Below are 24,559 nucleotides of genomic sequence, written 5' to 3' on the forward strand. Positions count from 1 at the left end.
TCAGTTGTTTTTTGTAAGATATTTCCTGCTATTCATGTCAGGCCTCAATAGGATCATGCAACATTTGGGCATAAAGATACATCCCAGAAGTCCAGCACTTGAAGCTTGTATGGCAAATATCTCCACTGCTACCATGTATTTTCCTCTTGTGCTCAGATATGTTGGGATAAAAGTTATCCAAACACTGCAGAACACCAGCATGCTGAAAGTAATGTACTTGGCCTCATTGAAACTGTCAGGTAGATTTCTTGATAAGAACGCAATGATGAAGCTGATACCAGCCAGAAATCCCAGGAAACCCAGAACACAGTAAAATGCAATCATTGACCCTTCATTACATTCAATTAATATTGATCCAGTTTCTGATTGCATATTAAGATATGGGAATGGGGGAGCAGTAAATAACCAAATGAGACAGAGAATACATTGAAAAATAGAGCTGGAAACTATTATAGTATATGAGATCCTGGAACCCATCCATTTCCTTAACTTGCTTCCAGGCTTGGTTGCATGAAAAGCCATAACCACAGTGATGGTTTTTGCCAGTATGGATGAGAGTGAGATAGAGAAAGTCATCCCAAAGGTAGTGTTGCGGAGAATGCAGGTCACAGGCTCAGGGTGGCCAATAAACATCAAGGAGCATAGAAAGCAGATCATAAGGGAGATGAGGAGGATATAGCTGATGCCCCGGTTATTGGCTCTCACAATAGGTGTATCTCGGTAAATAATGAAGATTCCCAAAATGATTGTATTGATAAGAAAGAAGAAAATGCTGCTGGTAGTCAAAGCTATCCCAACAGTCTCTTCATAGGACAGGAAAATTATTGGTTTTAGGATACAGGTGTCTCTCTCATGATTTGGCCAGTGGTCTTCTCGACATTTCACACAGTTGTCCATATCTGAGGAAGATGAACATTGTCTCAATATCTCATAAACAGCATTGGTTTTGGGATAGTGTATGAGCATTAAATTAATTCTCTATACCTCAAACTACAGCAGATAATGTTGCTCTATAATATCCTAATGTTTGGAGTGAAGTAGTTTTGACGCCCATCAACTAGTTACAAATCAGAATCAGTATGTACAGTAGACATACATTTTGCCAAGAATAATTTCAACTTATCTTACTAAATAAAAAAAACATGGCTTATATTGTTTCCTGTATATTTGATCTCTTTTCTTCCTTTTATTTTTGTTCTATTTTCTAGAAAGTGAGCAACATTAACACCTTAAGATTGATATTCAAAGCGACTTAACCAGCCACAAATGGCTTCTGGCTGGTGAATTCACTTATTTAGGGCTATCTGTGGATATTCAGTGGCTCTTGACTGGTTGGTGCCACTGACTATCATCACAGAGTGATAAAATGAAAGCCGGCTAATTTTTAGGTGGTCTGGGAATGGAGTCAGCAATTATGCAGTTAAGTGTCAATATTCAGCACTTAATTGCCTAAAGCGAGTGGTGTAGCAATGGGGACCACGGGGACCTGGGCCCTCAAATTGCTCTGGGGCCCCTGGTTTGGCTGGCAGGGGTCCCCAACTCCTGCCAGCTGAAGTGTTTGTCCCGCACAGGACTAAACCAAATGGGAAACTCAATCAGTATCTCAAGAAATCATTTTGTTTCTTTTAGAAAATCAGAACATGGAATATTTACCAGGAGTATGGGTTAGAATATCTATTTTGTTGGCATTGTTATAATATCTGTGCCACCAAAGATAATATCAACCAGACACATGGATCTGAAGGAAGGAATTCTGAGACAATAGGGTCAGGATGGTTTCATATCAAGGCAGTTTAGGAATTGAAAGGATAGCCTGGCTGAATTGCTTCCAAATAATAAATCCCACCTCCCCAGTCTCATTTTATAGTATACAAATGCACAGAACATTTTAAAAGATTTACCAGGGCAGTTATTTTCATAGCTCTAGTCTGAACTCATCTTTTTTGCTTTGACCTTCTGGCAGCTGCAGCTGAGTTCCACAGTCTGTACCCTGCTTGGCCAAGGTTGATGGACTTTTTTGAATCATATTTTAGTAGTAAAGAGTAGTGTATGAGCTTCTTCAGAGGGTCTGATTTCTATTCATTATTAAACTATTACAATCTTTACTAAAATAGAAAGTGTGAAAGGACATTTTTGATATGATGTCTAAGTCCTACTTTGGAAGTTTTGCACAAACATCTAAAATCAGAACAGGAAAGGTCATTTTCGAAAAAGAAAAACATCTATTTTTTTTCCCCAAAATACTTTTTCGAATAAGGTTTTGTGCTTTGTATGTGATTTTTTTGACCATTAAAAAGAAATGTCCATGTGAAAAACGTAGAAAATCAAGTTATTAGGATATAGGAGGGGCAGCTTTTTAGTAGATTGGTCCACCAGTCATCCAAGGAGAGCAATAGGACACTGCAGTGGACTTTAAAAAAATGCTTCCAGGTACACATCTCACCACTGCTCCCTTATCTTGTCTTCTGAGCCCCCTCAACCCCCCCCCAAAACCATTACTCCCAACTGTACACCAGTGGCGTAGCCAGTCTTCATATTTTGGGTAGGCCCAGAGCTAACATGAATGTATATAGGCAGTGGTGTGCTGGTAAATTTTTAACAACAGGCTCTCTCCCCCATCCACCTCTGCGCACACCCCATCCACCTCTGCGCCCCCCCCCCCAAATTGCAGAGCTGGCTATTCCCAGGGAGAGAGTTAGCTGGTAAAGTATTAACAACAGGCTCTCTCTGCGGGCATAGCCTGCCCTGCAATTTGGATGGTGGGGGAGACCCAGGGGTGGATTTCTTGAAAGGATTATATAAACTTAGGATGCATCATGACTAGGGATACACACATATGCTTAAGGGACACACACACACACAGGGCCGTGCCTAGGGTCTCTGGTGCCCCCCTGCAGACTATCGGTTGGGGCCCCCCCCCCCCCGTCCAGTAGAGCAGGAACAGAAGGGAGCAGGCAAGTAAGCCGGACCTCAGGAAAAAGTAGCACTGTATGTATCCCTCATTGATAAGTCTCTGACTCTAAAGTTTAGCAATTTCATTAAAGCAAAATGTATTTTCACATATCACATCCTATCCAAGGAGAATGTTTTATATATGTCACCCGTCTGTGGTAAAACTTCACACAGTATCAAAATACCTCTAATATGTAGTCGTGCCAGCCGAGGAAACTAACTGTGCTCAGCTCACAAGAGACAGAGTGAACATAAAATAAAACTTCATCCTTAAAAGATAATATCGGATGAATGCATGAAGGTGAATATGAATTCCTGTGAATGGAATCAATTTGATTTACAATAAATCCAGATACTACTCCCTCATATATATAACAAAAAATTATTTAAGTGGAATGGAATTATTTGACTGTACTGGTAAACAGAAAGAAATACTCTATTGCATTCTAATCTCCTTTGCACCAAAGGATATAATTCAGATCAAACATTTATCTCTGATGAACTATCTCAGATCAAATATTTATTTCAGATCAAATATTAAGGTTTCCTTGCTTACAGTCACTTAAATCTACCTAACCTTTATATAGCTTATAGGATTTAAACACTCTTAAACTGAAATTCACCCTTTTCTATTCTTCATAAACTTCAAGTAATCCTGAAATATTCAGATCCTTTTCTCACTAGAGAAACTTCAATCGCCACCAATCTCTTTTCACTTATATTTTCTCATTTACCACAATCAGGCACTCTTTTATAACTTCAGTCAACAAACACAGGAAGTCACAGCTGGATGCCTCTCTTGGCAAAGGACAGCTCTCACTCTGTTCACTTCCCGGGCAGATTTCTTAACAGAAGCTGATCATCCAATCAGAGAGCTCTATTTGAATGCAGATTAACATACAGACACTCATGGGAATGTTTAGTGAAAAACACCGGACTAATTTGCATATGATTTAAACAAATCTGAGCATATGACAACCAGACTCCCAGCACCTGAATTCTGCAATTAGTTTTAAGGCAAATACTTTTAAAACTTATTTTTAGCACCTTTAAAATTTCAGGTTCTCTTTAATTTGAATGCTGTTTCAAGCTCTCAAACTCACCCTGACTGAGGAGCTTGCCCCAAACCAAAGCATAAATAGCAATCTGGTTGTATTCTCACGTAACTTGAAGAGCCTGCCTTCCTCAATTAATACTGCTCCTTTGCATGAAAAGGGGAGGGCAGCAGAGATAGGAGAATCACAAGTTTAGGTGAAAGATTTTGCAAGTGAGCAGATACCACATCAGCACGGCCCTGCACACACACATATGCTTATTTATTCAATATCACAATTCTTCATAGAAGCCACAAAACAATCTTTTAGGGTAGATAGTGTTCACAATGAGCTCCTTTTATTACCAACCAGACAGAGATAAGAGTTTTCAGTTTTGGCACAGTATTAGTTATCACAGGAACAAAATATAAGAAAAACAATATGGGCTGCATTAGGGGCTTATATAGCCCATTTATATAAACAAAAGAAATCTGCAAACAAAATATTTATTTTGACTAATAAAACCACTTCCCCCTGAAACATGTTCAAAACAGAATAATCCATTTGCATATCTAAAAGGTAAACTTCTACAAAACAGATGAAGATCTGATTCCATGTGTGCCCCAATGAAAGGAGAGTTTAATTCTATTTCCATTTAATGTCAATATATTCCATCAAACTTTATAACACCAGGCTTCCCATGGTAGATTACAACAACAACAACAAGAGTGACCCATCAGGAAACAGGATATCCTCACGCACTAGCAGCAGCAGAAAATGCAATGAAAAATGTCAATTTAAATAAATAAATATTAGATTGCGCCGCGGGGCCTACCTGGCTGGAATGGAGTGGTGATCCAATCCAAGATTCTTCTACCGACGAGGAGGACGATGATGGACTGGTGGCCGGTGGCAGGGGTATGTGGAAGTGCAGCAGAAGGCGCTACTACCTCGTGGCCAATGAAGAATGCGGTCAGACACGAGCTGCCTGGGAAGGACAGGAACCAAACTAACACCTGCAGGAGCCGAAGCAGGAAGGGCGCGCACTCACTGGCGGCCATGGTGCTGCAGAGGCGTCGTGACGTTGAGAGGGCGGGACTCGGAGAGGCGGAGAGAGAGCACGAGGAGCCGCTGGGAGGAGGTAGGTGTCGTGATGTCGACTCGGAGACTGGAGAGGTGGGGAGAGAGCTGACAGCTGAACAACCAGCTCGCTAAATTCTTGAAAAAGTAACAACCGGCTCTGCAGAGCCGGTGCGAGCCGGCTCCAGCACACCACTGTATATAGGTGTGAATAGTGTTTCTTGGGATACTACTAAATAATGTCTTAAGAGAGAGTGTATGTGTGTGTATGTGTGTGTGAGAGGACGGGGGTGCTGGTGTCCATTGGACCACCAAGGAAATTAATAAAAATATTCAGGGGGGGTGGGAGATCATGGTGGTGCTTGGTTGGGGGGTGCCCCGGGAGGTGAGAGGTAGGAAGCACAAGCAGGCAGCCTTTGCAGCTGCCTGCTTGTGCTTCTCTCCTCTCCGACAGCTCCAGAGCAGCCATAAAATGTGCTTGTTAAATTACGGCTACTCAGGAGCTGTGCATCCCCTGGAATACATATTACAATAATAATGAGCTCATTAGAATACTAATGAGCTCATTGTAATACATTTGTGTGTGGTTCACAGTAGCTGCTAACCATGGAAAACCCCATTTTACACTGCTAACCACATAATCGCTTGCTTTAAACTGGCTAGAACCAGTCTAAAGCAAACATTAGTAGCACGGTAAGCTTTGTGCATCTGGCCCTTAATTATGACTAGAACAGGTCTAGACCAAAACATGCTTCTTTTCTGCCATGAACTTTTTTTCTGTTCCATTATAGCATTTCTCAATTTCACGTTTATCAACCTTTTTCATATTATCTATGTTTTAGATATGATATTTCATATTTAAGCCCTTTACACACCACTCACTTTTACTATATGTTATCTACAATGAATATGCAGGAGATAGAGTTGCATACCATGGAAGCAGTGTATGCAAATCAAGTTCATGCATATTCATTGTGGATATCCTGAAAACCTGACCTACCTGCAGCTCTTGAGGACCGGAGTTGCCTACCCCCGCGCTAGGGCCAACAAGGCCCATTCATTTTGAAAGAGCTGTGTCAGCACTAGTGCATGGACAGCTGCTAGAGCTTCTCCTTAAACAGATCCCCAAGTGTTTTTGATATTTCGTGTACATGGCACAAATTGAATATCCCTCTATATATGCTTGATTATTATAATTTTAAGTTGTAATTTTATATCACATTTTAACATCATGTATCTTTTAGCTGTTTATAAATGTATATATTTGTATTTGTTTTTGTGCATTTCATATAGGTAGATACCAAGACTCCTGATGCAGGCATGTAGATGAACCACAGGACCGTGTCGAGTCCACTGTATCTGTATTTTACCAATGAAGACTTCTATGGATCCATCTCTGGAGTCCCTTTCATTTGGTAGAGCTACGTCCCTTCCCTACTTTGTTGACTGGACTTTATTTCGTAGGGTACCTTTCCTTGTTTTTCAAGTGCCATTGTAGCAGAAAAACATCCAGAATTAAAGCCTTCCCAAATCTCACCTAAAACACAGCTCCAACATGCCCCCCTTGCAATTTAGATGAACTGCAGAGTAAAATGTCCCAAATCGGTGTTTTGAAAATCATGATTTAGATGTTTTGGCGAGAAAAACATCCATCTGTCGCTTTGAGCTGCTTTTGAGACATTTTTCTCTTTTATAAATCAGCACCAGCAAATAAACCACAGTCGCTGACATGCCACATATCACTCACCACTTTGATTGGAGATCTCTCCCTGTGGACACGGAATACAGTCAAAGCAGCAGATGGGCTCGCTTTCCCTTGTTAATTTTCTGAAGCCAGGAGGGCAGCTCTCACTGCATTTTGCTTGAGGAGGTGTCTAAATATTGAAAGAAAAATCTGGGTGATATGATATAGCATTCACCTATGGGCCAATTCCTACTTTCAAGCCTCTAACATATAGTAACATAGTAAATGAAACCTAAACAGCAGCAACATTCTTGTCTCCGTTATAAGTACTGTTCTTTATTGATGAAAGAGATAAATTTTAAGTAAAGTTGCTGGTTCAGAACTCCAACTTGAGACTATACTGAATTATTAAAAGCAAGAAGCATGAGTGGATGTGTAGCTTAGTAAAGAGAGGCCTTCATTTTAAAAGTACCCTGTAAAATAAGAAAGATCAGTACACACAACATTTCAAACTGAATTTCAGATTCCAGATTTTCATTGCAAACCATACAAGGAGAGATTTGCCGACCTGAACATGTATACCTTGGAGGAAAGGAGAAATAGGGGTGACATGACAGAGACATTCAAATATTTGAAAGGTATTAATCTGCAAACAAACCTTTTCCGGAGATGGGAAGGCTGTATTACTAGAGGACATGAATTGAGGTTGAAGGGGGGCAGACTCAGGTCTAATGTCAGGAAGTATTAATTCATGGAAAGGGTGATGGATACGTGGAATGCCCTCCCGCGAGAGGTGGTGGAGATGAAAATGGTAATGGAAATCAAACATGCATGGGAAAACCACAAAGGAATCCTGCTTAGAAGGAATGGATCCACGGAATCTTAGCGGAGATTGGGTGGCAATATTGGTAATTGGTAAGCAAAACCGGTGGGTTGGCCACTGTGGCAAACAGGATACTGTGCTAGATGGATCACTGGTCTGACCCAGTATGGCTATTCTTATGTTCTAATTAGGCATAGGGAAACAGCAACTGGCTATTTACACATTACTCTCCTCCTATCCTGGTTTAGTCAGAAATAGGGATGGCAGCTCAGAATTTTTTTTTTGTTTAATTTGCCATGTTGTTTGGACCATTATTTATTTTATTTTGATTTAGATAGTCTTCATTTTGTTGTAGGGCAATGTTAAGAGTGTGCATACTTCAGAAATAGTGTACCCTCTTTCCAAAGAGTGGGCACTATTGGCAAAGAGGGTATATTATTTCAGAAAGAGTATACTCTTCCCTTATAATGTCGTACATTACTACTACTACTACTTATCATTTCTAAAGCGCTACTAGACGTACGCAGCGCTGTACACTTGAACATGTAGAGACAGTCCCTGCTCGACAGAGCTTACAATCTAATTAGGACAGACAGACAGAACAAACAAGAGATAAGGGAATATTAAAGTGAGGATGATAAAATAAGGGTTCTGAACAAAGTGAATAAGGGTTAGGAGTTAAAAGCAGCATCAAAAAGGTGGACTTTTAGTTTAGATTTGAAGACGGCCAGAGATGGAGCTTGACGTACCGGCTCAGGAAGTCTATTCCAGGCATATGGTGCAGCAAGATAAAAGGAACGGAGTCTGGAGTTAGCAGTGGAGGAGAAGGGTGCAGATAAGAGAGATTTACCCAATGAATGGAGTTCCCGGGGAAGAATGTAGGGAGAGATGAGAGTGAAGAGATACTGAGGAGCTGCAGAGTGAATGCACTTATAGGTCAATAAGAGGAGTTTGAACTGTATGCGGAAATGGATAGGAAGCCAGTGAAGTGACTTGAGGAGAGGGCTAAAATGAGCATAACGACACTGGCGGAATATTAGTCGTGCATGTGTAATGGTTCATGTATGTGCAATGGTTGAGCATGCACCGCAGTTCATGCTTGCTGACACTATTTATTTATTTATGACATTTATACCACACATTTCCCTGTACAATTTCAAGTTCAATGTGGCTAACAAGCTAAAAAGAAGTCATTACAAAATATGAAACAAAATACATAAACTCAGACATATCGATAAGGAAAGAATTGTAATATATATAGGGTTCAATCAAAAAGCATAATGGATAGACTGGAAGGAGGAGATTAGGCACCAGGATCAATTGACAGAAATGTTTTTGGAAAGGAAAGATTTCAAAAACTTACGGAAAACCAAATAATCAAGTTCGGATCTTATATTTTTCTTCAAGGAATTCCACCATTTAGTACCTTTAGTATGAAAAAGTAGCTGAATATATAGATTTATAAACTACTTTCTTTCAGGTAGGAAAGATGCAGGTAGTCTCTTGCACCAAAGATTGAATTGCGAGAAGGCAGACTAGCAAGGGGCAACATATAGTCAGGGGCAATACCATACAAAATCTGAAATATGAGAGCACAGAGTTTGAATACAATCCTGGCCCTAATGGGAAGCCAATGCAAATGTATCAGCAAAGGAGTAGCCCTCTCAAAGCGTGGTACATGCATGACAAGTCTAGCCACAGCATTTTGGGCAGTTTGCAGTTTCCTTAAGATACATTCTTTACACCGTGTAAAGACAGAATTACAGTAATCAAATTGGGTCAAAACAAGAGACTGGACAAGTAATCTGAAAATATCAATTGAAAAAAAAATGGCCTAATGTGCTTCATCTTCCAAAGTAATTTAAAAGATTTAGTAACCAGTGGCATAGCTAGGTGGGGCCATGGGGGCCTGGCTCCCCAAATTTGCTCTGGTCACCTGGTTGACTGGCGGGGGTTATTTCATCCAGCGCTGGTCTGCAGCGTCACTGCCGCATTGCCTGCCCTGCTGTCTCTTCACATCAGGTACGCTCCTTTTAGTGAAATTGAATATTATCAGTTTCACTAAAAGGAGCATGCCAGACATAAGGGGAAGAGAAAGCAGGGAAGGCAATTCTGCAGCAACAGAGCCGGAGACTAGAGCTGGATGAAGTCTTCAGTTGGTGAGGGTTGGGACCCCAGCTAGCCAAGGTATTTGTGACGGCGGTGCTTCAGCTGGTGGGGGTTGGGGACCCCCGCCAGCCAGATGTACAGCGGCGGCAGAGGGCGGCAGCGAGGCAGCAATCAAAATGTGCCCCCCCTACCTTGGGCTTTGGCCCCCTCTCACCTCGAGGTCTGGCTACGCCCCTGTTAGTAACCACCATGGAATCCTGAAATTCAAAGGTAAAGTGCCGATCAACAACAACCCCTAAAATATTTAGTGGACTCCAAAGGACACGAAACACAGTTATTGTTACTGGAAAAAAAAGTGCAATCTTTCTAAAAGAGGTTCACTAGACACTGCAGTTGCCCACATCACAATGGGCTATTCTCTTGGGGCTCCATTCAAAGCAAGAAATGTTTTCCCTATTCCACTTGGGTTGCCTGTGTGACAGTGTGGAGAGCTGGTGCATGGACAGGGCTTTTCCACATTTTATCTATTGCTCATATTCTGGCTTTTGCTCATGAAGGTCTGAAGAAGGGATTAGCGCTGGCCTCCTTGAACTCCAGGTGGCAGCACTTGCTTGTTTCACAGGTCAGATGCAGCAGGAGGGTCAGAACTAAAGGGGTCTAATTCACAAAGCATTAACATAGCTTTAATCCAGTTTTACTGGGCAAGGAATGGTCAACCTGATCTGACCTCCCTTTCCACTAACATTACAAAAATGCCCTGGTGGTCTAGTGGTCACCTGCCCTCCCACCTTCCATCTGCTCATACAGAAATTCCCTGGTATTCTAGTTGTCCCACCCTCCCCCCCAGTCCCCCAAAATCTCTGGTAGTCTAGCAGGACTCCAAACCTAGCCCCATAACCCCATACCTCAAAGAAGTCAGGAACAATTCCCATTCACTTCTGCCTCCGAGCACTGTCATTTGCCTCTTGCAGTGCATCCTATAATGCACTATGCAGAGTAATATACGGGAGGTTTTCATGGATGTATGGTGTGGGATGGGGTACCACTATTTTGCAAATGACAGTGCTCAGAGGCAGGAGTGAGTGGGTATCACTCCTGCCTTGTTCTAGGTATGGGGTTGGGGGGCTAGGCTTGGCTTTGTGGGGTGGGTGGGAGTTGCCACTAGACTACCAGAGATTTGGGGGAGGACTTGGTGGGAAGAGGGGACTACTAGACTACAAGGAAATTGGTATCTGTGTGTGTATGGGGGGGTAGTTGGTGGGAGGTAGGGGGCTATGGACCCAGAAGTCTACAAGGGCATTTTTTCAATGCTAGAAGAAGGAGGTCAATTGAGGTAATGAAAGGGGCCATGGGATCACTATACCATCAGGATGCTTTTCTTTTTTAATATGAAGAGGAGGGGGGTAGATATGTAGGATCAGGGTAAGTGCTGCTAGACACCAGAGATATGTTTGGTGGGATTGTAAGAGGTATTGGATTGGAGGTAAGGGTCTGGTTAATGCCACACTATGCTTTAAAGGTCAACTGTTTTGTCAGTGCTTGAACCAACCTGCTTCCATAAAAAGCAGGGACCAAAACCTTAATCCTTGAGATCCTACAAAAGCACCAGTGCCTGTACTCAGGCTAGCAGAATGACACTCGGTTCTCTCTTATCACCACAGCATGAAGCATTTTTCATGGCTCTAGTCGTGCCTACCCACATCCCTGCTCACCTCGGTGATGGGGTCGAGCAGCTCCAAGGCCCCCTGCTGCCTTCCTAGCGCTAAGGATCATTTTGGTGCTGGCCACAGCTCAGGCTCTATCTTCCTTTGCTGACTCTAGCACCAGGATCAGTGCTTTCGGGAGCACCCTTGATGATGTCAGAGGTTTGAGGAGCGAGGACCTCATAGGAAGCCGAGGGACATTTCCTCTTTGCCTTCACAACGGGTTGTCTAGAATTTCTAGCAGCTGGTTGCAGCACTGTCTTCGTCTCCAGTTCCATTTCCCTCCAGTTTCTAGCTTCTGTACGTATCCTGTTCCAGCTTCAGTATGTTTCCTGTTCCAGCTCTCTCCAGCCTTTAATGCCTGCTTGTTATTCAGTCTCAGTTCCATCTCCCTCCAGTTACCCGCTTCTATACATATCCTCTCCCAGCTCCATCCAGCTTCAATACATCTCCTGCTCCAGCTCTCTCCAGCCTTCAGCGCCTGCTTGTTGTCCAGTCTCAGTTCCATATGACCTTCAGCCTCAGTACACCTACCAGTCTTCAGTTCCCACTTCCCTCAGTTTCTAATCCCAGTACATCTTCCAGTTCCCAGGTCCAGTCCACCCTAGCCACAGCACAACTCGCCTACTGCCAGTCGAGCCATGCCAGACCTCTAGGTCAAGTAGGTGGCACAAACCTGGCTATAGCTCAAGGGCTAACCAACCCCAGTGTGACAGATTGTGAAGGCCATAAGCTTGGGTGAGCCACCCATCTGGCAGCTTCAGCAATTGCATAGTTCCGTCTCATATGGATCAGCTACAGGTTTCAGTGTCACCTCAGGGTGCAACTGCCTCTGTCCCAGAACTAAATATGTCCATAACCGCTTCAGCATACTCTGGTATCTGTCTGGCACCACTCCCTAGATATGACAGCAATCCTGAAACTTGCAGAGGGCTTGTCAATCAGTGCCTAATAATTTTCAGAGAGTTCCTGTCTGAACGGGCCCGTGTTGCCTACTTCATCTCCTTACTGATGGGTCAAGCTCTTGTGTGGACTTCACCACTCTGGGAATAGAGCGATCCAGTGTTCAACAGCCTTAATGGCTTCCTGAAACAATTCTGAAAGGTCATTTAAGAATCGGGGAATGTGTCTTCTGCAGCCTCTGAACTTCTGTGTCTGAGACTGGGATCACAAACATTGGGAAGTTATGCCATCCAGTTCTGTAATTTGACTTCAGAATTGAATTAGAACAATGAAAGACACAAGATGTATGAGGAGAGACTTGAGGGCCTGAAAATATATATCCTGGAAGAAAAGAGAGTCAGCGGTGATATGAAACTGAAGTTCAAATATTTGAAAGGTATTAATTTACAAACAAACCTTTTACAGAGATGGGAAGGTGGTAGAGCTAGAGGGCATGAATTCAGGTTGTGAGGGGGCCAACTCAGAAATAATATCAGGTACTTTTTCACGGAGAGGGTGGTGGATACCTGGAATGACTTCCCACAGGAGATGTGGAGATGAAAACGGTAACAGAATTCAAAAATGTGTTAGATAAACACAAAGGGTTTGGCTATAGCAAGAGCCAGGCTTTCAGGAACAAGGTTCAGAAGCAAGACACACAGGATCAAGGATTCAGGGACAAGACACATAGGAACAAAGCCAGGCAGGAATCAAGGCATAAGGCATTTATAAACAAGGTTTGCAAACACAAGGCTTTCAGGAGCATGGGTCAGAAACAAGGCTTTCAGGTACAAGACTCATAGACACACAGGTAAACAGAAACAAGAAAAAGACTACCCAGGAGTAAAGCTTCAGGAACAATGTTTTAAAAAGCAAGGCTTTCAGGAACATGGTTCAGAATCAAGACAAACAGGAACAAGCATTTAGGAACAAGACTCACAGGAACAAAGCTAAGCAGGAATCAAGGCATTCAGGAATAAAGCCAAGCAGGAATTGCATCCAAACAGGGAACACAAAGACAAGGTTTAGAGACCTCTTGCAAAGGCAAAGCATGAAAGTTCAAAGGTGCATTATAAAGAACTTTGCTGATGATGTCACAACTTGGAATGAGGCTCGAATAGACTATCGTGAGGCTTGGAAACAGGGAAACCAGAGCGCGGCTTGGATGAAGGAACACCAGGCAGCAGATGCATCAATGCAGGGACAAGGCAGTTCAGAGAAGCCACAGAGCCAGATCACTGGAAAAAAAGGTGAGTCTGGACGCAGGGACACAGCCACAAGCATGACATGGTTCACTTACCACATGGGCATTTCTTTTCGACAAAAAAGACAGGATTTTACCTCTGTAATAAAGGGAGCTTCAGCGCACATCAAAAGAATAGCTGATGCTAGCTTAGGCCCCCTTTTACCACAGCTAAGTAAAATGGCACCTTAATAATGAAATTGAACTAAAAAGAAAGCTGCACTAATCCATTGTGAATCTGCCCCCTTTAGTCCAGACCCTCTGCACCACTTTACACATCCAAAACCTTAGATCCTACGAAAACCACCAGTGTCTGACTCTCTGTTCCCTCGTATCACCATGCCATGCAGCATGACTGCTAGTGTTAGTGCCATAGCAACATTGCAGGCCTAGCTGGCAGAAGAGTAGAATAAGTCCTCTTTCTAGTACAGCTTGTGAAATATGATGAGATTTTGGAAATTTTCAGCATGCCTTGGAGGTTTCAAAAGGAAATGGCTGGTCATATTTTACAATTGCTGGGAGAGAGTGTTATCTCATGGGGTTAGCAGTTAAGCAACTAATCTTACAAAATTCTATAGGAGAAAAAGAAACAGAGGACCACAAAGATCTGGCATTCCCCTATGATTCTTTAAGGATGAGAGTGAACAAGGATAATTGTAGTGGTGGGAAGTAAGCCTATGCATCTCTACACTCACCAAAAATATCAGTCAGTCCTGATGGAGAGTACTCTTTGTAGATTTAGGCTTGCTATTACAACATCTAATCCTGATTGATTAATGTAGTGCCCGCCCCCTCTCGGGCAGTCTAGATCTTATCAAGTGAAACAGAGTACCCTGTTTCAGTAGACAAGCCAGTGACTCTGAATCATCTGCAGGAGTAGGGCGAGGGATACAAAAAAAAAACTAATCTCCTGACTCATTTTAAGAGGATGAGAAAGGAAATTGACACAATTCTTTTCCCTATTTGACTCAGTACTTTAAATCTTTAAAGAATCAAACCTTTAACTTTGCATGTTCATGCTATTTCCTTTTATTTTTATATTTCTGAGTCAAAGTACGTATTTAGCTACATAGTGTTTGAAATAATGTTTCTTCCCTTAACAAATGTGGCTTAACATGTAACTTGGCATTTAACATTAGTCTGCTCTGTATTTTAACAGGTCAATTTATACTCTTCAGACAGGAAACCTAAACATCAGATAAGTAATTTCTCTTTAAAGAACAACACAATTAACCTTTTTATTTATTTCACTTTTTCTCAGAATTTATCAAGAATTTGATTCTCTGTGTAACTCTTCTCTTACAATTCCCCTTCACTCCTGCAAGAGAACCATCTTCATCTCAGGTAAGTATTTTATTAACTTTTTTTCCCCCGCACACAGTTTTTCTGCAAAATTGACACTTAGCTGTATTTGCTCAGTCTGTAGCCAATTGGAGCAAATTCTTTCTTGCGTGGGGGCCCTTGTAGAAGTCTTGAGTGTGAAATATTTCACGGCTTCCTTCTCTTATATGTGGAATCATTCCCGGCTTTCTTCTCCCTAAACCTCTCTTAAAAGAAAATAAACTGGGAGGCAAAACCCTAAACTCCCTATTTTTGACCAGGAACTGACCCCTCTGGTGACATTAAATAGTGTACAATACTGTGGCCTCACTCACTAGTTAAAAACCAAATAAATTGGAGGATTTCTCACTACCAAGCTGTCACGTCTGTGGCCGTGACCACCCTCTTACTTACCCTGTTTCTGGGAGTCAGTGGCTGTGCTGGCTTCTGCTTGTCTCTGTGTCTGTCTCTGTCTTAGTTTCTCTCTGGCTCTGTGTGCTGATTGCCCTACTGAATCTCACCTGTGTGGGCTTTGCCTCTTCCAAGATGGCTGCCGCTTCCTCCTCCTTGCCAGTATCCAAGATGGCTCCCGCTGTTCCTTCCTATGGGTTGACTGCTTTGTGTGTCAAGCCTCTGTTTGGTTGCAAGGTAATTGCTGCACCTGTGGCTCTGGTGTTGAAGGGCTTTATTATTGACTTGGAAACTACAGTCCTGGCCTTTGCATTGCCATTCTCTCCGCAGTGCTTTAGGTCCCGAGGTTAGTGTGCTGTTAGCACCGTTTGCTTTCCTTGTCTTTGGCTCTGGGGGTTTTCAGCCCTTCTGTGTTTAAGGTTCTGTGGGCTTCCAGCCCTTCTGTGTTTAATGCTCTGTAGGTTCCCTGCCCTTCTGTGTTTATTGCTCTGTGGGCTTCTTACCCTTCTGTGGTATTTGCTCTGTGGGTCTCCTACCCTTCTGTGGGTTTTCAGCCCTTCTGTGTTTATCGCTTGTGGGTTTCCAGCCCTTCTGTATTTATTGCTCTGTAGGTTCCCAGCCCTTCTGTGTTTAATGCTCTGTAGGTTCCCTGCCCTTCTGTGTTTATTGCTCTGTGGGCTTCTTACCCTTCTGTGTTATTTGCTCTGTGGGTCTCCTACCCTTCTGTGGGTTTTCAGCCCTTCTGTGTTTATCGCTTGTGGGTTTCCAGCCCTTCTGTATTTATTGCTCTGTAGGTTCCCTGCCTTTCTGTGTTTGTTGCTCTGTGTGAGTTTCTTTGTTTGACTAGCTAGCTTAGGCCCCGTCTGGCTTGTAGCCTGTGTTTAGCTCTGCTAGTTCTCTGTGTTTGTTCCTAGTGTTAGACTAGCCAGCTTAGGCTCCGTCTGTTTGTTAGCTTGTGTACAGCTTTCCTAGTTCTCCTGAGGTTGCTCTGTGTTTGTTCCTAGTGTATGACTTGGTAGCTTGGGCACTGCTTTGCATTGTCTGCCTGTGTACAGCTTTCCTGTGTTTTGCTTTATGTATGTTTCGTGGGTATGACTGGTTTGCTTGGGCTTGCTTTCCTACTAGCTTGTACAGTTGACTAGTCTTCTTGTGTTTTGCCTGCTGGTTTTCTGGGTGTGTGTCTTTTGCTTCTGGAGCTTCTGCCCTTGTTCTATCTGTTGCCAGTACTCCTTGTCACTGAGGCTCCAGCTGTAGTCTTGTTCCTTGTCCTGACCATTGCTTTGAATCTGCCTGCTGCCGGAACCCAGACTTTCTCTGCCTTGCCTTCGCCTAGGTGCCAGGGGGCACCCCTGGACCTTTATTCCTGCTGTTCCTGTAAGTCCTACCGGCTGCCAGAACCTGAGGGCTCAACCCGAGGGGGAAGGCAGTCAAGTGTAGGTGAAGCCTAGGTCCAGGGTGTTCCAGTTCCGCGGGTTCCGCTCCAGTGTGTTCCAGTCCAGCGGGTTTCACTCCTGTATGTTCCTGTCCAGTGGGGCCACTCCAGTGTGTCCAGTCCAGCGGGCCCCACTCCAGTGCGCACCCGTCCGGTGCGTTCCAGTTCTGAGTATTCCTGTGTAGAACTCCAGTCCGGGGTTCCTGTCTAGTCTTGTTTCATCTCTACCTTGTAGGTGATCTTGCCTGCCACTGCCGCTCCACGGTAGTGGCCCAAGGACTCACGAAACCAGTGCTCCCGGGGAAGAAGCCTGACAGTGTGCCAAGGTCCTCGTGCACGCGACAGAATGCAAAGGCCATGAGTCCGGCAAGATCAGCCGTCCAGGTTGGCTACCTGTCCACAGCTTCGTTCCCTGTGGACAATCCGGGTGCAGTTTCTGATTTTGACTCTGATCTTTATGTCAGCCCAGTTTCTTTTTTGGGTCCTTTTATGACGCTTCGGGAGTACCGAGATAAACTTTTGTCTGATCCAGCCCTGAAGGCTACTCCTGAAGCAGCAGCTGAAAGAAAGCGTCTCTGGTGGCGTCTGGTCCGCCATAGCCCAGTTTCTGACATGAATCCTGCTATCTCGCTCTGTGAGTACCGCCTCAGACTCCTGGAGGAGCCAGCTCTGCGGGATACTCCAGAAGCTGAGGCCGAAAGAAGACGCCGGGGAATTCCTCCGCTCTGGTCTCCTCAGCAGAGCAGCCTGCGGTACCATAGCGGGTTAGTTCCTATTCGGGATTCCAGTCCACCAGCGCTGAGTCCAGTCCAAGGAGAGTTTCAAGTGGAGCCTTCAATTCCGGTTCGAGTGAAGCCGCCAGTTAAGCCTCTGAGTTCGTTCCGAGGGACGGTCCTGACCAGGTCTCTGAGGACGGGCCGAGTGAGGCGTCGGACCAAGCCCCTGACCCCAGTTCAAGTAGCGCGGCCGCTTAAGAGCCTGAGTCCAGTCCAGGGGATGCTTCATACTGAACCTCCAATTCAAGTCCAAGTAACGATGCCACTTAAGGCTCCGAGTCCAGTCCGAGGGAGGCTTTCGATGGAGCCTTGGATTCCTGTTCGAGGGGAGCTCCAGGTCGAGCCTCCAGTCCTAGTTCAAGTGGTACGCCCTTTGAAGTCTCCGAGTCCAGTCCGTGGGAAGCCTTCGATGGAGCCTCAGATTCCTGTGCAGGTGGCGCTTCGGGTCAAGTCTCCGGTTCTTGTTCAAGTGACCCGTCCAGTGAAGCCACTGAGTCCAGTTCGAGGGGGGCTTCTAACCAAGCCTCCGGTGCCAGTCCACAGGGTGGTTCAGGTGGCACCTCCGCTTCCAGTCTGGAGGGCACCTCCAATCAAGCTCCGAAGGCCAGTTCGAGTGGCGCTTCAGATCGAGCCGCCGATCCCTGGCCAAAGGGTGTGTTCGGCCAGGCCTCAGTTACAGTGCCGTTCCTGCCATGAGGCAGAGGGCGCCTCGAGTTGCAAGTCCAGTCAAGATGCTGAGTCTGGACCGAGTTGCAAGTCCAGTCAAGATACTGAATCTGCATCGAGTGCAGAGGTCAGCCAAGATATTGAGTCTGCTCTTGAAGATGAGATGACGTTCCAAGAGAACTGTGATAGACCTTGTTTTGATTCAGCCTGGGAGAAGACCTCCGAAGCAATAGCTGAGAGAAGGTGTGTTCAACGGCTTGGGGCCCGGAGAAACCCATTTTCTGCATTTCAGCCTGCTAGCATGCTCTGGGGATACCAGGGCCGTCTCCTCTTGAACCCTGCTCGGCGGACGCCGCCTGAAGCTAATGCTAGAGAGACGACCCAGTCCGGCCAGAGGGGTGTGTCCAGCCCTGCAGCTGAATCATTTCCAAGTTCCAGTTCCAGCCAAGATGCTGACCCTGCTCCTAGCTCCAGTTCCAGCCAGGATGCTGAGTCCGTTCCAAGTTCCAGTTCCAGCCAAGATGCTGACCCTGCTCCTAGCTCCAGTTCCAGCCAAGATGCTGAGCCGGCTCTGAGTTCCAGTTCCAGTCAAGCTCCTGACGCACGCCTGGGTCCCAGTCCCGGTTTGCTTCCTGAGTTCAGTCTGGGTTCCCTCAGAGAAGGGTTCCTTTTGAACATGGTTCCTCTTGATGCATCCCAGTTCCTGAGTTGGCCCAGCGGTGATTGGAAGGAGCCTCCTGTTGACAAGTTCCGCTCCTGTCTGCCAGTTTTGAACTTCTTTGTGACTTCCAGTCCAGTGATCCATGTCTGGGGGTTGACACCGATCAGAAGGTTTCACCACAGTTACCCCTGGACACCTGACCTCCTCAGGGAGACCGAGAGAGGGGTCTTGAGGAGGGGGTACTGTCACGTCTGTGGCCGTGACCACCCTCTTACTTACCCTGTTTCTGGGAGTCAGTGGCTGTGCTGGCTTCTGCTTGTCTCTGTGTCTGTCTCTGTCTTAGTTTCTCTCTGGCTCTGTGTGCTGATTGCCCTATTGAATCTCACCTGTGTGGGCTTTGCCTCTTCCAAGATGGCTGCCGCTTCCTCCTCCTTGCCAGTATCCAAGATGGCTCCCGCTGTTCCTTCCTATGGGTTGACTGCTTTGTGTGTCAAGCCTCTGTTTGGTTGCAAGGTAATTGCTGCACCTGTGGCTCTGGTGTTGAAGGGCTTTATTATTGACTTGGAAACTACAGTCCTGGCCTTTGCATTGCCATTCTCTCCGCAGTGCTTTAGGTCCCGAGGTTAGTGTGCTGTTAGCACCGTTTGCTTTCCTTGTCTTTGGCTCTGGGGGTTTTCAGCCCTTCTGTGTTTAAGGTTCTGTGGGCTTCCAGCCCTTCTGTGTTTAATGCTCTGTAGGTTCCCTGCCCTTCTGTGTTTATTGCTCTGTGGGCTTCTTATCCTTCTGTGGTATTTGCTCTGTGGGTCTCCTACCCTTCTGTGGGTTTTCAGCCCTTCTGTGTTTATCGCTTGTGGGTTTCCAGCCCTTCTGTATTTATTGCTCTGTAGGTTCCCAGCCCTTCTGTGTTTAATGCTCTGTAGGTTCCCTGCCCTTCTGTGTTTATTGCTCTGTGGGCTTCTTACCCTTCTGTGTTATTTGCTCTGTGGGTCTCCTACCCTTCTGTGGGTTTTCAGCCCTTCTGTGTTTATCGCTTGTGGGTTTCCAGCCCTTCTGTATTTATTGCTCTGTAGGTTCCCTGCCTTTCTGTGTTTGTTGCTCTGTGTGAGTTTCTTTGTTTGACTAGCTAGCTTAGGCCCCGTCTGGCTTGTAGCCTGTGTTTAGCTCTGCTAGTTCTCTGTGTTTGTTCCTAGTGTTAGACTAGCCAGCTTAGGCTCCGTCTGTTTGTTAGCTTGTGTACAGCTTTCCTAGTTCTCCTGAGGTTGCTCTGTGTTTGTTCCTAGTGTATGACTTGGTAGCTTGGGCACTGCTTTGCATTGTCTGCCTGTGTACAGCTTTCCTGTGTTTTGCTTTATGTATGTTTCGTGGGTATGACTGGTTTGCTTGGGCTTGCTTTCCTACTAGCTTGTACAGTTGACTAGTCTTCTTGTGTTTTGCCTGCTGGTTTTCTGGGTGTGTGTCTTTTGCTTCTGGAGCTTCTGCCCTTGTTCTATCTGTTGCCAGTACTCCTTGTCACTGAGGCTCCAGCTGTAGTCTTGTTCCTTGTCCTGACCATTGCTTTGAATCTGCCTGCTGCAGGAACCCAGACTTTCTCTGCCTTGCCTTCGCCTAGGTGCCAGGGGGCACCCCTGGACCTTTATTCCTGCTGTTCCTGTAAGTCCTACCGGCTGCCAGAACCTGAGGGCTCAACCCGAGGGGGAAGGCAGTCAAGTGTAGGTGAAGCCTAGGTCCAGGGTGTTCCAGTTCTGCGGGTTCCGCTCCAGTGTGTTCCAGTCCAGCGGGTTTCACTCCTGTATGTTCCTGTCCAGTGGGGCCACTCCAGTGTGTCCAGTCCAGCGGGCCCCACTCCAGTGCGCACCTGTCCGGTGTGTTCCAGTTCCGAGTGTTCCGGTGTAGAGCTCCAGTCCGGAGTTCCGGTCCAGTTTTGTTTCCTCTCTACCTGGAGGGTGATTTTGCCTTAAGGACTCACAAACCCCGCGCTCCCGAGGAAGAAGCCTGAAGGTATGCAAAGGACCTCGAGAGCGCGCCCCGCGTGGGCGGCGCGACACAAGCCTATCTCTCACTATTGATTCCCTTCTCTAATGCTGCAGCAGGCTCCAGCACTGCATTCAAGGTCTCACACAGTAACACACTTCATATGCAGAAGATAATCCAACTTTCCATCCCATAAACTTCATAGAAATACACAGCATTACTCTTTATAACTGGCAGATCAATCTTGGTAATACAGCATACACATGAATAGGCAGTGCTGGATACCCCATAACCTGCAGGCAGATCCCAATTCTCTATCCTAGAACCCCAACACACTGCAGACTCTCAATCCTGTCACACTATTTTCCTGACATCTTTATAACTGTTCACATTTAATATCATCACTAGCAGACAACTCAGCCCCTCACTCTCTTACCAGTCACTCACAACCAATCTCAGCTGTCCTCTCCTCAGCATTTACACTTCCCCTAAATAAAATTTCTAACTTTTCTCTTTCTTTCTCACAGCCACCATCAACACATCCTCTCACTCTCAGTGCTTTCCCTTTTTTTCTTCTGCCCAACTCCCAACTGACCAGCAAGCCATTGCTAAGGCAACCAGGTCTCAGCTTGCTCAGATGTTGTCCCAAAGTGATGTCACTATAGAACCCTTATTTGTTTTCCTCTGCAGGAGCTCAGGTAAGAATATTTTAACCCCTTAGGGTTACATTAAGTTAAGAATCTTGCACTCAATCATACCCCCTGGACTGGCTGGAATTTGAACAGCTAATGTTAGATACATATTGAAGATTAAATAGCAATTTTCAAAGACTTTGGTCTTTCTAGCTAAGTCTTTACTTAGCCAACTAAATTAGTTTGAAAGCTGGCCTTCTGTGTAACCTTTTTGACCCTTTCTAATATCCTCTTCCAGAATTGTCCTTATTCTCAACTTTCTCTGAACATAAATATTCATGCCTTTATCAATTCAAAACCTATTCGCAAGTTTACTCCTTTATTATTTCTGTTTCATTTAAAATTGAGATAATCCAGTTACACAGCTGCAGTTAACAACATGCATGATACAACATGATCCAGTGCCTTTCCTCATTTTTCTAATGTTTCTTAAATCTGACCTGGGTGAATGAATGCTCCCATACAATTGCCTTCTCATTGATGATGAAATCCTGCCCCTGGAAAGCAAAAGGATTGTAACTTCCAACAATTTCATAATGCTGTACTCCATTGGGAAGATAGACCTGACTTATAATATTGTAGGCAGTGTTCAGGTCTCTATTCTCATCAAAAAAGATCTCTTCATTCAGATTGTTCTTAAAGTGGACAATCTTCAGATAACGATGAAGCTAAAAATTAAAATTTAAATAGTGAACTTATCTGTCAAGTTAACTGCCAAGTTCAAACATATTTCTGCTCATATACACAGCCTACCAGATTTTAGAGACTGGATGTAGGTCTCTAGATATTGGACTCTTTCCAAGAGCCATAAGACACCTAGAGGTATATAGTCATAGGATATGGTTTGTGCCAAGTAGGTCTGCTTTTTGAAATTGACATCTGGAAATTTTTATTAATATGTAAAACAGGGGAAGACAATCACAGTCCAGGAGGTCCACAACCCAGTTAGGCTTTCAAGATTTCCACAATGAATACGCATGAGATTGATTTACATGTATTGCTTTCACTATATGCATATTCATTGTGGAAATCCTGAAAAACCGACTGGGTTGTGGACCTTGAGAACTATGGTTTCCCATCCCTGTCCTAATGTGTTTACGTGGTAGTGCAGATTACTGGGGATTGCACCAAAGGTGCTGATTACTACTAACATTACTATTGCTTTTTTTCTCCACAGACATTTCTTTTCAACTCTACTTTCAGCTGCTGTTTATTAGCTAATGATTCACACCAGCTTATTCTTATTTAAAACAACTATTAAATCATGTTTAATATGTGTTAGATGCTTGTCCATTTTGTATTCTAAAACCCCTTAGCACATAATTTACCAGACTGAATAGTAATTGAAAAAAAGGACAAAACATAAAAAGAATTATGAAGAACATTCAAAAATGGGACAAGTCCTTTTATTCCAGAAGGTGGATTGACTTTGTATGTCAAAAACTCAATCTTGTATATCATTGACCCGACATGGACCCTGTTTTGGTGCACAGCACCTATGTCAGGAGTCGTTAGAAGTCAAAAATCCCTTGTGAACATGCCCAGTATCCAAGTTGAGGGCAAGAAGTAGGACCTTATCCAAGCACTATTCTGACAGTTCCAGCATGTCGGGTCATTGATGTACAAGACTAAGTTCTTGACATACAAGGTCAATCTATGTGTGGAATAAAAGAGTTGTCCCATTTTTGAAGGCTCTTGGTACATTTTTTTTGTGTGTTTTGGATTGTTTTTTATGCTTTGGCCCCTCTCTGTTCTGTTTATTGAAAAAAAGGATAAGCAGGTGTGAATCACTGATCTTTCAATACCAGGTGACAGTATGATTATCATTATGAAAATATAAAAAAAATATAGAGAGAGTGGTATACAAGAATCAAATATTTAAAATCTGATTTCTGATACATGCTTATTTAAATTTCATAGTCTGAAAAAATGAAGAGAACTAAAGAAATAAAAACAGAGAATTGGGAAAGAAAGGGAAAGAAAGAGAGGGCCGAAAGCTAGTGATACTGAGGGTGATTATCAAAGCACTTTGCCAAGATATCCAGCGTATTTTCGAAAGAGATCGCCGGCCATCTTCTGACACAAGTCGGGAGATGGCTGGCGATCTCCTGAAGCCGGCCAAATCGGTATAATCGAAAGCCGATTTTGGCCGGCGCCAACTGCTTTCCTATCCCGGAGCCGGGTAAACTTCAAGGGGGCGTGTTGGCAGGGTACAGAAGGCAGGACGGGGGTGGGATGGGGTTGTGGTTACGAGATGGCCGGCTTTGCCCGATAATAGAAAAAAGATGGCCTGGTCTGACGAGCATTTCGCCGCCTTCACTTGGTCCATTTATTTTTATGACCAAGCCTCAAAAAAGTGCCCCAATTGACCGGATGACCACCCCTTACTTCCCCAGTGGTCACCAACCCCCTCCCACACACACAGAAAAAAAATGTAAACATTTTTTAGCCAGCCTGTATGCCAGCCTCAAATGTCATACTCAGCTCCTTGACAGCAGTATGCAGGTACCTGGAGCAGTTTTTTGTGGGTGCAGTGGACTTCAGGCAGGTGGACCCAGGCCCATCCCCTTCCTACCTGTTATACTTCTGGTGGTAAATGGGAGTGCTCCAACCCCCCCCCCCCGAAACCCACTGTACCCACATGTAGGTGCCCCCCTTCACCCCTTAGGGCTATGGTAGTGGTGTAGAGTTGTGGGCAGTGGGTTTTGGGGGGATTTGGGGGGCTCAGCACCCAAGGTAAGGGAGCTATGCATCTGGGAGCTATTTGTGAAGTCCACTGCAGTGCCCCCTAGAGTGCCCTGTTGGTGTCCTGGCATGTCAGGGGGACCAGTGCACTACAAATGCTGGCTCCTCCCACGACCAAATACCTTGCATTTCGCCGGGTTTGAGATCGCCGGACCCAGTTTCCATTATGGGTGAAAACCGAAGCCGCCCATCTCTAAACCCGGCGATCTCAACATCAAGCCGGCCCCAACCGTATTAGCAAAAGAAAGATGGCCAGCCATCTTTTTCGAAAATACGGTTGGCTCCGCCCAGTTGTGGCGCCGGCCCCGGAGATGG

The 24,559-nt window shown here is 44.8% G+C and overlaps 1 protein-coding gene across 1 annotated transcript in view; it reads right to left on the reverse strand.

Moving 5' to 3' along the window:
- Positions 1–24,559, reverse strand: part of LOC115464500 (vomeronasal type-2 receptor 26-like) — a 55,860-nt gene continuing 31,301 nt past the window's right edge. The window contains exons 6-8 of the mRNA XM_030194867.1: positions 21,940–22,167; positions 6,814–6,940; positions 1–899 (exon numbers count right to left, since the gene is read on the reverse strand). Of these exons, the coding sequence (XP_030050727.1) occupies positions 1–899; positions 6,814–6,940; positions 21,940–22,167 (1,254 nt within the window). The remainder of the gene's footprint in view (positions 900–6,813; positions 6,941–21,939; positions 22,168–24,559) is intronic.

This window comes from Microcaecilia unicolor, chromosome 3 (genome assembly GCF_901765095.1).
Source record: "Microcaecilia unicolor chromosome 3, aMicUni1.1, whole genome shotgun sequence".
Classification (NCBI taxonomy): domain Eukaryota; kingdom Metazoa; phylum Chordata; class Amphibia; order Gymnophiona; family Siphonopidae; genus Microcaecilia; species Microcaecilia unicolor.